The sequence below is a fragment of the Cavia porcellus genome, unplaced genomic scaffold (assembly GCF_034190915.1).
Source record: "Cavia porcellus strain 051 isolate PalLab524CR breed Dunkin Hartley unplaced genomic scaffold, mCavPor4.1 scaffold_14, whole genome shotgun sequence".
In the NCBI taxonomy this organism is placed as follows: Eukaryota; Metazoa; Chordata; class Mammalia; order Rodentia; family Caviidae; genus Cavia; species Cavia porcellus.
Window position 1 is genome coordinate 76,082,126 of NW_026947497.1, and position 14,287 is coordinate 76,096,412.

At 40.7% G+C, this 14,287-nt stretch overlaps 1 protein-coding gene and 1 pseudogene across 19 annotated transcripts in view; both read left to right on the forward strand.

Moving 5' to 3' along the window:
* Dlg1 (discs large MAGUK scaffold protein 1) overlaps positions 1-3,578 on the forward strand; it is a 199,246-nt gene extending 195,668 nt beyond the window's left edge. For all 19 annotated transcript variants that reach the window (XM_063224295.1, XM_063224293.1, XM_063224291.1 and 16 more), the window contains one exon: positions 1,794-3,578. In XM_063224295.1, coding sequence (XP_063080365.1) covers positions 1,794-1,900 — 107 coding nt within the window. In that variant the 3' untranslated portion in view covers positions 1,901-3,578. The remainder of the gene's footprint in view (positions 1-1,793) is intronic.
* A 6,201-nt stretch (positions 3,579-9,779) lies between these two features.
* Positions 9,780-13,091, forward strand: LOC111753603 (OCIA domain-containing protein 1-like; annotated as a pseudogene).
* The last annotated feature ends 1,196 nt before the right edge of the window (positions 13,092-14,287 follow it).

Consider the following 14,287-nt stretch of genomic DNA (forward strand, 5'->3'; position numbering starts at 1 on the left):
AATAAACTGTTAGGGTGTGTGGTTTTGTTCAATGGAAAATTCATCTAGCCTAGGCAGTGGTAAACGTAGAATCTTGCAATTTAGTGTTTCTTAGGTTGTTGACTAGGACAGCATGTATAGAAGTAAATTCATATTTGACCAGAGGAAAGTATGGTCAAAGTAGATTTGATTTCTTTTATGAAACTAGCTATTACCATGTACAAATTTTGATTCTTTTTTCAGGCTATTTTGAGATATAATTAACAATTTTTTATATTTGGAGTGCATGATGTGATTTGATATGCATATACAGAACATATTGATTACCACACTCAACATATCTGTCACCAATGTTACCATGTCAGATTACCCTTCATTCCCCAGAATTTGTTACTCTCACAACTGGAAGTTTGTACCTTTTGACCAGCATCTCTTCATATCCCTTACCCATTCGACTTTGATTAAGGCATATCTGTACTTAGCTAAAATGTGAACTCTCTCAATTCAATTAAATACCAATCACGCATTCTCACTACGTATGTTATAGGCCCTCCCTATCCACGGCACATCCTTTCACTTTTTCTTTCGTCAGTCCTGAGTATTGAACCCAAGCCCTTACATGTGGTAGGAGACACTCTACCATTGAACTATTCCTCTAGCCCCGTACTGTATATAATCTCAGATATATAGATATATATATCTATCATCAGATAGATAATTTTACTTAAAATCTCCATTTGGAGTTTAATTCTACAGACACAGACCATCAAAATCTATATCTGTGATGCTTTTCCAAAGTCACAGAACATCACTTTGTAGTCTGATGATTTATCTGAGATAATTTTGAATTTTTTCATTGATATGTAAACATTCTCTTATTTTTTTAAGTTACTCATGCTTATGCTTTTTGGTAAGACTTGTTTTTTTATTGTTTGTTTTATTAACTGACCCTTAGTCCTCTTAGACCTCAAGGACTCCCAGGTATTCCCAGAGAATTAGTTGTTGGTAATTGTAACAATTTGTTACTTATACATTATTTTAGACTGCAAATAAATATGCGACATTGATTTTTTTTTTTTTAATCTTTTTGAGACAGGGTCTCACTATGCAGTTTAGGCTGGCCTTGAGCTCACTTTTAGCCCAGGTTGGTTTTGAACTTGCAACAGTCCTGAAGCCTCCACCTACCAAGAGCTGAGATTACAGACATGTGCCACCACACCCGGTTACAGCATTAATTTTAATAGCTCCTAACCACTCACAGGCCAGATTATGTATCTCAGTTCCCCTCTACTGTATTACCTGAACATAGTACCATGCTGGAAAAGTTATACCAATCTGTAGCCAGCTCTTTTCCCCTAAAATCAAACCACCAAAAATAAAATAAGAAAATATTCTTGCTTACCCTCCGCACCACTGGGCCCACTTCCTTTTCTAATGTACACTGTGGAGAAATTTGAGAAGTTAAAGAAGTGTGTAATTTGTTTTAAAAGAAGAACCAAGGGCTGCATGTGACCTCAGTGGTAGAGTGTGTTAGGCATGTTTTGAGACCTTAGGTTCAATCCCCGGCACCATGAAACAAATGATTGATAAACAAAACAAACAATAAATAAGAGAAAATAACCAAATCTCATCTTTTATCAGTTTTTAAAATAAAGATGTATGCATTATACAAATAGTAAAATTAATGTCATTAAGCAGCCATACATAAATGATGACTTCCTAGATATGTGGTGTCTGTATCTGCTACTTTCCTAATAATTCTGATGGCAAAGATAGATAAGTAATGCAGATTTCTGGTTTTCTTTCTCTTGCAGCTATTGTACAGGGTGATACGCTGGAAGACATTTACAACCAAGTGAAGCAAATCATAGAAGAGCAGTCTGGCCCTTACATCTGGGTTCCAGCAAAAGAAAAGTTATGAGGACTGGTGTTTCTTTTTTCCACAGTGTCATTTTCTTTGATACTTCTTTGTCCTTTCTTTTTGGAGTCTGTCTTTAGTACTCCTTTCACATGGAGTCATCTCACTCATCATGGTCTGCACTTGTGCTTATTTTTGACATCTACTGTCTCTTTCACTTTGCATCAAATGTGTTATTCCATGTCACTGTTGGTTTGCGGCCATTTTCCTGAACTGAAGATGGATGGCCTGACCAGCTGTTAAGGGTCTGGGGAGATACAGAAATTGTGGTAAAATTCCTTAATGTTTAAGGGAAAGTAACTTTTAAGAGATTTTCAGATAGCTTTATATACATCCTTTTGAAATTTTAGTACAAATGAAAGAAAAGTGGTTTTAACCAGTGATTTAGTAGACTTTCAGCAACTATGCACGCTTAACTTTACTAGCATGGTTCGGCCAGTGTATTAGCTCCCAAGTCCTTTTCCCAGTTGACTTCTTTATCAAAGTAATTATTTCATTACAGACAAATAAGCAAAATACTTTTTATTTCAAAATTAATGTCTGTGTTCTTTCATAATTTCACAAAGGATATTCATTTTTTGGAGAGTTCTTAAGTCTTTTGTTTGTAGTTTTCCACCCCCATACATTGGTAAGGAATAGCAATGTTCAAATGTCTTTAATCTAGTTGTGCAACACTGTTTATAGTGTCTCACAAAAGTTGTTCATGCATAATGATCATCTCATTTCCTGAACCAAGATCATGTTGAGGTCATAGGGAGCTCACCTTTCTCACTGAAGGTTGAGAAAATTTTGTAGACGTAAATGCAGACAAAAGAGATGTGACAGTGAAGATTCAGTAGTCATCATGCCAGTGAAAAAGGAGTCCAATCCATAGTCTAAAATTTTAAATGTATTCTTAGGGGTCAGATTTTAATGAATATTTTACCCACAATAACTGCCTATTTTGTTATAATAAAATATATATATATATATAAATATATATATAACTTTCTTTAAACTCTGTAACTATGGAATTATTTTCTTTACATAGTTGCATACACACAAACATATATATTTAAAGTATATTTTTTCTTTTGCCACCTACTTCTTTTTGTTCGGTTTTTAAATTAAATTTATTAATTGATAAGACATGCCTTCTTTAATCTGAGCTGAACACAGGGGTATGGTGGTTGTGAGGAGAAACCTCTAGGGTCATTAGATTGCAAGTAAAGAATGAGCATGTTCTCCTCTTCTCTACAGAATTTTTCAAAAGGTTCTTGGGTTTTTTGTCATTAGTGTTCTTGTCCTTGGGTTTGATTTTGGTCCTACACCTTGCCTCCTAGTTCTCCTTTCATTAACAGAAAACAGGTGAAAGCCCCCTTTCTGTGCAAGTTTTCCCCTCAGCTGCCCTTAGGTTTTGTAACTGCTCTGCCCTAGGCTTGCACAGGTCTTCATGATGAGCAATTTTAAGAAATTTTAGTAAAAAATTAGAATTGAGTTCAGAAAACAATTTTTCTGGTCCTTTTTATTAATAATATCATTTGGCTTCTCATTGCTCTTTGGAGTTGTTTATTAAATATGTGATTTTTGACAACCTCATTAAAATTTCTTAAATGAATACTGGTTTGTAAAGAATAATGAACATTATCCATTCCATTTATGAGAAAGAGGAGAACAGCTAATAAACTTTATTGTAAATCCACGTTAAATGTGTCTTGAATTTTGAAAGAAAAACTATTTTACAGCCTGATGTTTTCTTGAAACAATTTAGGATATTATATAATTTATAGCTTGAATTCAGTAACCACTTGGCATTGTATTATAGCTCTCACAGTAAATGTAGTAGATTGTTACCAAATGTAAACACTCTAGAAGAGAATTATATAAAATCTCAAGAGCTTGAAAAATCACCTTATAAAGTATTTGGAATATTTACCAAATAGTCACATATCATAAATATCAGCAGATTATAAAATGATGCTGTTTATGTGTTAAAATCTGTGGTACATTGCTTTCTGGGTTGTTGGTTTAACGGTATTGGGTCCAGGACCTTTACACTAAGCTACATCACTATATCCCCAGCCATTTTTTTGGTTGGTATCTTGAGGCAGGTTCTCACTAAGAAGTCACTCAAGTTAAATAGGCTGGACTCCAACTTGTGATCCTCCTGCCTTAGCCTTACAGAGTGCTGAGATTAGAGGCTTGTGCCCAATCTGAGCATTGTTATTGGGTTATTGTTTTGGTAAGAAAATACTTTTGTGTTCTAGATGATATGGTTATTAATGAAATTATTAATTGCTGAGTACTGTGCAGTAGCTACTTTAATACCTGTATCTCACAGCTTAATTTTGAATAATGAGATGAGTTGTTACTGCTCTGCTCCAAGGCTTAGAGAAATCTTTTGCTTGAGATGACTTAATAAGTTTGATAACTCTGTCTTCAGGTCCAAGATTCCCTGTCCCAATACATTTTTCCCCTATACTCTGTTGTCTCATTTTCAGCTCTTGCATGTAAGGCAATATGACTTAAATTATTAAATAAGAGGTTTAGATACAGATCCTTTGCCAGAGTCTAGCAGTTAGGACAGACTCACAGAGTAAGTCACTCCCATTTCAGCTGAAAACACTGGGAAATAACTCAATCTGGCACTCTCACAGTGACATACAAGAAAGGCATCTCTTAAGAACCAAAATTGGAACGATATTTACTCAGAAAAAAGTCCATTATTCCAATACACAGGAAATTAAGAATACAGTTTCATATACTTATAAAATACTCTGTCTTTATGTGCATCTTACTGTCCTTCAGCTGGCAGGAAAAAAAACACCTTCAAAACGTAGCTACACATTTCTGACTGCTTTCCTGTTCCATGACTTTCTATGGCTCCCCAATAAATGATGGGTTGTTTAATCCCAGAGACTTGAATTACTGATGAAGAAGTAATTGATGTTTCTTTGAGGAATTTTGAAATATATCAGAGAAACACACAGGTGTCATTTTTCTACCCCAGGTTTAGATCATCTGGTGCCTTAGTCCAGTCCTGAGGATTCCATTTACCTCCCTCCAGAGGTGTACCATACAGCGCTCGCTGACTGGCGGCAGTGTTCTGTAAGAGCAGGGTCTGAATGGCAGCTTTGCCACTTGTGTGACCTTGGGCAAGTGACTTAGCCTTGCCATGCACTTCTCTAAAATGGAGATACTTTGAAGGTCAGTGGTAGTATAAGCCAGAGGGATTAGTGCTTAATACACTGAAAGTTAATTCCCTTTTCTTTGCAATAAGAAACCTGGAGAGGTGCTAATTAACCTGATCGTTACTTTTACTGTGGTTGAAATGAGATTTGAATACACTGCAGGACTGATGTGAGGTTTAAATGCTGTCTACGAAACATCAGTCACATCTTCTCATATCTGACATTTAAACACCCCTTCTTCTGACTCTGGAGTGTTTGCATGTTGGTAGCCAAAGACTGAGAATAAAGTTCACCATTCTTCACTGCTGCAGAGAACTTCCCTTCAGTAGATTAGCTAGGAAATTATTTACATTTCAGGCCCTTTGATCACTAGTTTACTGATCTCTTATCCTAAAAATCCCTATTGGTTGTGTTGTGACCTATTATTGTGAGTTATCATCCACACTAACTCTAAATATGGAACTAGAAGACATCTCTGTTTCATAAACTGTCCTAGTGTCTGTGGTTCTACGTAGCCCCAGCAGTCTCTAGCAGTTCCAGGACATTAATTATTGAAACAGAGGTAAGACACTAGTGAAAAAATACTAAGTCACCCAAAGTTTCATTCAGTTTAACTGTCACTACTTACTACTTTGCAATGACTTTCCAGCTCAGCTCTTTTTCCACTCTATGGCTAAGAGCTGGTAAAGTAGTAATAAACACTGTCTGCTGAACAACACTGAAAATGAGTTAGTCAAGTAACTTTTTCTGGGGGATTAGGGAACAGGTATCAAATCACCAGGAAGAGTTTCACACTGATTTTCCTAGTGCAGTGATGGAGAACCTTTGAGAGCTTTGCATAGTGTGCATCTAACAGATTTGCCCCCACTGTCCTGGTGTCTCACTGATGGTTGCAGTTAGCAGATAGGAAAATTGAGAGAAGAATACCAGAGAAGGGTCAAGGCTAGAGTTTTTATTCTACTTTTTGTTGAAGTGTGTCATATACATATGTTGTGGTTTGTATCTAGATGCGCCCCCCCCCCCAGCTTCATAGAATTACAGGTGGGCCTTTTTCAGAGCTGGCTGGATCTAAATGTGTGATCAATTCGTGGTGCATTGCTAGGATTAAGGGTGGGTGTTACTCAGTCATTGCACTGATTGATTTGGCACTGCATTAATCCCAGTAGCCCGGGTATAATATAAGGGACACAAAGAAATTTATCCTGCCCCTTGCTTGTTTTGCTACCTTCTGCCCAGCATGAATGTTTCTCTACTGCCGTCCTGCGGTGCCTTGGAGCCAGTCGATACGGGCTGAAACATCTACAAACCATGAGCCAAATAAACTGTCCTCCCTTAATTTTGTGCATTACGTATTTTGTCTAGCAACAAAAAAGTATGACAACATGTGTGAATAAGTGTGTGTGTGTGTGTGTATCAACTTTTACAAACTAGCACCACTATCTAATCAGCACAAAGCTCAAAATACAGACTGAAACCACCAACTCCCTCCTAGTTGCACTCCTACCCCCACCCCCGAGAAAACCTCTGTCCGTCCTTAGACTATTTTTTAAATTTGACTAAAAAGATTTACTCCCTGGTATAGTCCCAAGTCATAGTCATAGAAGCCCACTATGAACACACTGCATGACAGTTTTCTCATGTCAAGAAATTTTCTCAGGCTTATCTTGAGGTGGTCAGTACTTGAGCCTTGCACCTATGGTCTTTGATTGCCTTTTCCTGGTGAGTGGAGTTAAATCAGATGTAGCATTTCGGTGTGAGTTTCTTCCCTTGGCAAAGGCACTTCAGATTGCAAGGTTATTGATAGGTTGCTTTTATTGCTGATAATTCAGTTTATGGCTGTACCAGTCTCCCATTCACTGGCTGAGGCATTTTAGGATTGCTTTCAGTTTTTCCCACTGTCATTTTCTACTTTTTGCCATCCTGAGCCTGTAAGAACAAGGAGCAGCAAGCAGAAATGGGTTTCTGAGGCTGAAAATCATGGTAGGGCTTTTCTGCCCTACCCTCGTCAGCACCATGAGCATCCACAACCTGTGGCGCTTGCACAGAAACCTGTCAAGCCTTTAACCTAGGATAAGGGGTCCCTATGGCCTGTTTACAGAAGGAATTGTGCCTACATGTAGCGAGAGACTTTAAAAAGGAACACGAAAATTTGAAGGCCTCAAGCTATGTCAGACTAGAGTCAGGGTTGTTTCTGTTGTCCTGGGGAAATAAATGTAGTTTATTAAATAGAGTAAGAAAACAGTGATAGGTTTCAATAAATATGCACGTATGCCTTTTTAAAATAATGTTGGGATAAAATGAAAGCATCTAAACATATAATAGTTAATGCCCTTTGTATAGAAGTAGACCTCTCAGTGTCCAAGGGAGGGTTGATTCCAGAATCTCCTGCAAATATCAGAATCTGCAAATACTTAAGTGTCTTTTACCAAATATGTAAGTTTTGCATATAACAGGTGCAGAGCCTTCCAAGTGCTTGCAGTCATCTCCAGATAACTTACACTACCTGCTTCAGTGTGAAAGCTTGCGTCCTCAGATTTTGTACCCACTGGAGGTCCTGGAACCCACGGCCTATGGGTACCAAAAGACAGCAGTGTCCTCAGCAATTGAAAACAAGCAATTTAGAAAAGGCCTTGACCATTTCTGAAAATCTGAGGAGGTTTGACCTCTGGAAGATTGTTGTTATTTTAATTTTTAAAAAAATATTAAGTGCTTCACTGAGAACCTCTGGCATTTTAAAAATCACTTGGGTGGTAACAGTGTTTTAAATACTTGAATGATCTCTAGAAACCTAATTCTTGCACCATGTGTATCAGAGCTTGGTTGGTGTGGACCCCCCCCATAGAGATATCACAGGAGCTTGTCAGTCTTCTCACCACAGGATGACTGTTCCCATGCATTTTAGAAGAAAAATAATCACAAGTACTAGTGCTTAGTCAAGGTAGGAAATATTTTGGGGGTTTTGGTTTGGTTTGGTTTGGTTTGGTTTGGTTTGTATCAGAAATCGAACTCAGAACCTTGCATTTGCCAGGCAAGCGCTGTGCAGCTGAGCTGTATCCCCAGGACCCCACTGCCACCAAAGTAGGAATATTGAGCCCTTTTTCTGCCAAGCACTGTTACTGACCAATTTCACTTGAACACTTTGAACTACAATAGAATGATTTAAAAAAAAAAAAAACTTGCCAATGAAAAATGAACTTCCTTATGGAAGAAAAGAAATGATATAATCTTTCTTCTTTGGGATGTTTAAAATTAGCTTCATGTTACCTCACAGATGGGAAAGCTAAAGATGAAGTGTAGCAAAGTCCCATATGTTCCACACTATGAGTCTCTGCAAAAAGATTTCCTAAAGCTTGTGAGAACCATTTAATCAAAAATACCTACTTCTCTAGCGGCATTTAGGGCTAGAAAAGACATCTTTTGAAGATTGATCTCATCCTCTGAAAGTTCAGTGCTTTCATATCTAGTGTGGCTGACATACCCTCACTAAGGGGAGACTTTACTAATCTTTTAGCTAAAATGTCTGGTAATGGTTGTACTCAGTGCTGTCGGTCACCCCAGCTTTAACCTTAGCACTGTTGACATTTCCCTCCCTGCCCACGCTCAAGTCACTAGATCCTTGTAACTCCTGAACATCACATTCTCTGTCATTTCTGTTGTCATCACTCTAGCCCAGATCCTCCTCCACCTCCTACCCAAGGTCTCCTTTTATATTTTTATTAGGACATTTGTAATACATAATGATTACACTTTTTTGCCAGCATCACAATCATTTATGAGTTTTTGTTTTTGTTTGAGACAGGGTCTCACTGTGGAGCCTAAACTGGGCTTCAACTCATGTAGCCCAGGCTGGCCTCCAACTCTCACCAGTCCTCCAGCCTCACCCTCCCGAGCGCCTGAATCACAGAGTGTGTCACCACACCCTGCCTACTTTATAAATTCTGACCAGGTTAATTGTAAATACAGATTAACAGCCAGACTAACAAGCCAAAAAGCATTTTTAAAAAATACGTAAGATAGTTACATTAGATCAAGGTATATATTAGATCCATTGTACATGCTGAATTACAACATTTTTCCCCTTTTTTTCCTATCGTCATTTATTTTGCACTATAGGGCCATGCAACCTTCAAGCCTGTGCGTCTGACTGACTTCACTTACATTGTGGTCTCACACAGTCCCACACTGCTTTAGAAACCCAGACAGCAAAGGCTGTGGCTGGGAAGCCTCTGAGGACCAGGGACTCACGTGGGCCTTGAAGAGAATCTGGGCCTGTAAGAGAGTTCTTACAGGGGCCCTGCACGCACCTCCCAGCCCCGTCAGCTCCCGAGCTGACCCAGTTACCTATCTGGTGACTTTTTTTTAAAGTGCATCTTAAACTGGGCTTCTCCACACTCGATGGCCATCCTAAATCCAAACTAATTTGCCTGTCAAGTACTGTTCCTGGGACACTGTGTAGTCAGTAGATCATCTGGCACCTGTTCCTTCTCAGCTGTGTCTTTTATGTACATACCCGTGAGCTTGTCTCACGGCTGTGTGGCATGCAAGTCTCACCACCATCACCTGCCACCTGTCGTATCCTCCTCACCCAAGTCCCCTTATGAAAGCCCAGATTCTCTTCAAGGCCCACGTGAGTCCCTGGTCCACAGAGGCTTCCCAGCCACAGCCTTTGCTGTCTGGGTTTCTGAAGCAGCCACTGGACAGCCACTTAACACGCCCAGTGCGGCCTGCACCTTCCCAGGTGTCAGAGTAGGGGGCACTTGCCCTGGGATACCGTGGCAGGGCCTGGAGTGCCCAGCTCCTCTGCTTCCCAGAGCCCTCGGCGCCCTCGGGACGTAGCACCTTCTTCGATGCTCGGCTGTGCTGTGCTAAACACAGCCTGTGCAAGCGTGCAGGGACTGCGGCTGCAGATTGCTGGGGGTGGAGGTGGAGGAGGGGATGCGAGTGGATGAAAAGGTCTGATTATAAATCTCTAAATCAGCCAAATGTTTTGTCTAATTATAGTCTTTTCCTTTCTGGTTGCTGGTACAATAATCTCCCTGAACACGCTTGGTGATTTTTCTCTATATCAATTGTACCTTCTTTGGTCATAATATATTATCACTCAGCCAAAATCCTCCTTGGAAGTAGCTGGAGAATAAATAATTTCTGTGAAAATCTTAGTGACAGAACCAGACACAGTATTCCTCATTTTTACCCTTTCCCTCCTCCTCATATACTGGCTTTTGTTTGAATTAAAACATTTTCAGTGAAATCTATGGAGATTTATCAGTAGCCTTAACAATTTATCTCCAGAATTCACCTTTGAGTCTTTATAATCCCCTTTTACACTTTAAAGTCTGTACTGTACGTAAACTTTTCAGGAAAAGGAAACTTTTGTGGTTCGGTAGCCAAAATAATAAACTGAGCCTTACACTTGATTACAGGCCTGGCCCATTTGGAGCCTTTCTGTCTGTGTTAGTGTTCTGTTATTGAAACAAATACCAAGATGAAAGAGGAAAGTCTTCTTTGGTTTTTGGAGGCTGGCAGGACCCATGGATCCTCTGTGGTTAGGCCTCAGGCGGGAGGCAGGCATCTGGTGCTCAGTGCTTAGCCTGTTCACTATGTGGCCAGGTCTTGAAACAGGATGAAATGGGGTCCTACCATCTCCTCCAAGGAAGCACCCCACTAATCTAAAACCTCTCTAAAGCACCCCACTAATCTAAAACCTCTCTAAAATCTCCATCACCCTAGAGCACATAGGCTAGGATCAAGCCCCCAAGACATAGGTGACACTCCGGGCACCCTCCCTCCTTCCCAGCATCTCTTTCTTTCAGGGCCCCATCGCCTGGCTGAGCTCCCCTTGCCCTCCACAAGCCCCACTCCTTGAACCTTCAGTCTCCCTCCTCCAGCTACGTGTGCTCTGGTGATGATCGAATGTCTCCTGCAAACACTCTTGGCCCCAGCGCCCTGAAAACAACTGTTTTTTTTGTTTGTTTGTTTGTTTTTTGTCTTTTTCATTTTTATCGGTACCGGGGATCAAACTCATGACTGCCTGCTTGCAAGGCAGGTGCTTATGCCACTGAGCTAAATCCCCAGCCCCTGAAAACAACTGTTGTTCTCCTTTTGCAGCGAAGTATGGTACCAAACTGACGACCTCACACTTGCCAGGCAGGCACTTGTGTCACTAAAATCCCCAGCCCAAGCCAAGTGGGGGGGGGGGGGGACACTGCTTTTCCTTGGTTCCTAACAAGTGGTTCCATACTGATCTGTTGAGTGTCTCTGTATTCCACAGCCCCTGGGGACATCCCTCCAGTCCCAAGGCTCTCTTCCTTCCCCCTCTGCATCAGACCCTACTAACTATAGTTAATAACATTGATATTTAGCTGGATCCAGAGAAAAGCAGGCACAGCATCTAAGCACATCAAAAGCCACCTAGCCCAGCCAACCACCTTCAGGGGAAGAAACAAAATTGTAAAGAAGCCAAAGTTTCTGTTCCCAAAATGTGCTCAGTGCGGCTCCTGTTCTCCTGGGGTCCTACAGCACAGTTGTACAGGCCCCGACATACTACCTGTAAGAGGCACGTCATCAGTCCCCCGGGAAACCCTCCCTCTTGCTTCAGACCCCTCTCCCATCGCCCTTGCCGCTTCCTGAGGCAGGTCTGTAAGGCTTCTTCCATGAGTGTCTAGCTGAGCACTCACCACTGCCGCAGAGTCCTGAATTGATTCAAAATGTTGGCCTTGTGGGTGTTGACGTCACTTCCTGCCACAGGAAAGATGAATGGGAGGGCCGATTTTCCAGAGACCAGTGCAGGAATTCCAAGACCATCTCCTCACCTAAGGGCCGACTGGGTTCCAGCACAGGAAGAAACGAGAATGTTCCCAGAGGTGCACGAGCCGCGGGTGCCAGGGAGAGAACAAGTCGGCGTCTCCGAGAATCAGCCATGCTGGAACTGGGGGGCCCGACCGAGGACGCCGGAGCCGGCCTTCCTGGTAAGCAGCGCTAATGAGCCCGGCTGCACCAGGAGAGGGTAAGTCTCACCAGCCTCCTGGCGGGGCCTGGGCTGAGAATCCAAGGTCCCCACACGCACCTTAACCTGGATGGTGTCGAGCACAACTGAAGTTGGTAGCACTAAGGCACATAAAGCAACTAAATGCTAGTACTGTTGGGTTGATTATGCTGACCTGGGACCAGAGGTCTGAGCGTCTCTTGGGAGGATGACCTTATGCAATATAGCAAATACGGGGATTTCCTTCTATCCTGTCTTTGAAGACCAATATTGTTTTCACTGTTTTTCTTTGTTCTGATTGTTTTACTCTCTTCAGTATTCTGTTTTGATTGATTTTGTGCTGTTCTGTTTTCGGTTTGATTTTGCTACCCCTGATGGAATGGACAACTATTGTGAAGATAACAAGATATACTATGGTAGCTATTATTGTTTTCCCGGTATCCTCTTCTCAAGTTCTGTACCAATTTTGCTGCATTGTGTTGATTGGCTCTGTTCTGTCTTGTTTTGTTGAATTTAACTATCTTTACAATAAAAAAAAAAAAATGTTCCCAGAATGCAACAATGAATGCTTCTGGTCCAGGTCTGTGCTTTTGTGCACGACACATATGTTGATTACTCAAGGACTAATTACCAGTAGTACGTAAAGGAATCATTTCAAGTCACCCAGATTTGGTTCCATTGGTTCCATCCCTAAATTTATGTTTTCTTGTATCATGGGATACTTTGGGAAAACGTATTCAAGAATCTCAAAAATTCCTCTCTTGGAGAAGCTTTACAATTGAGATACTCTTCACCACCCAGACAACATTCTCAAAAGTCAAAATATGACTCAAATGTGAGAGATCAGTCCTCTTTGGTGACATCCTCAGCAGCAAATAGCATAGAAAAGGAAATACTTCTTCCTCATGAGCCAATTTCATTCTACACTTTTCATCGGTATCACAGATCATATGGCCCAAGGTAGAAACTTCTCTTGAAATGAATTTCAACATTTCATGATCCAGTGTTTGTATAACCTTATGATCTTTTCTGCTGGATATTCCTGGTATCTTCTTCTCCTCTCTTCCCCGCCCTCCTCCTCCTCCTTCTTCTTTGAGACAGGTTCTCATTATGCAGTTCAGGCTGGACTTGAGCTCACTCTGTAGCCCAGGCTGGTCTCGAACTTGCAGTAATCCTCCTGCCTCAGCCTCCTGAGTGCTGGGATTACAGGTGAGCACCACCACACCTGGCATCACCTGTATCTTCTACCACCAGCTATCAACCTAAATTCATCCATCAACCTGACTTGGTATGTTTGTTCCTTTCATTCGCTTGATTCTTTGTTCATTCAACATTCCCCTAGGACAGTAGGTGTCAGATAGATGGGGAAGAAATAAAGATGAGTAAGACTTGCTTCTTGTCTGTAAGAAACTGTCTGATAGAAGATATGGAAATATACACATAAATTACCGATAGGTCCCAGTAATTGAAAATATTCACACAAGTTTAATGGACTATGAAGTGACACATCACAGTTCCAGAAGTAGAGGCTTCAAAAAGACTTAAGTTTATATCTGACAAGCTGGTCTTAAAGGTGTTCGGCTTTCTGGTCCACAATATAAGAAGAAACATTCCCTGCCCTACAGAACTGTTGTCAAACAAATATGAAGATCCTTGAGATGAGTGAAAAATCCTATCACTCAACACATAGAAGGAGTTTCAATCTCCAGCTTCACTTAGGTGATCATGAAATACCTGCAGGCTTTGCACTTAGCAGCAGTCTGTGTAAACACTTTAAAACTAAATTCTAGGGTTTTATGGTTTGACTGTGATGTTTACATAAAAATTGAGTTTAGTGTTAGTATCATGAAAATGTACTCACTTTCAGAACTCTGCACGGTGGTATTGTAGCATGTTTGTGTACAGTCTGTAAAATCAATTTAAATTACAAAGCAAAAATACTCTCCTAACGCTATTAAGAAACCGAAATGTTCTAGAATCAGCTTAGATGAGGATAAATGACGTCTGAATTAGGGCAGCTCGAGCAGCAAGCAGCATTTTAAGTGTTCCGCTTTGCATTATTATGAAAAGCCTTTCTCTAGTACTTGCTGTATTATCTTAATGTTCATGGTAAATAAGATAAAAAGAAGAATGAAAAAAGAGTTGACCTCTCATGGTCACTTTGAGGAAGAGGCAGGAGTCACAGCCCCAGGAAATAGGGTGGAGGAGGACACGACCTGTCCACTAGATGGCAAT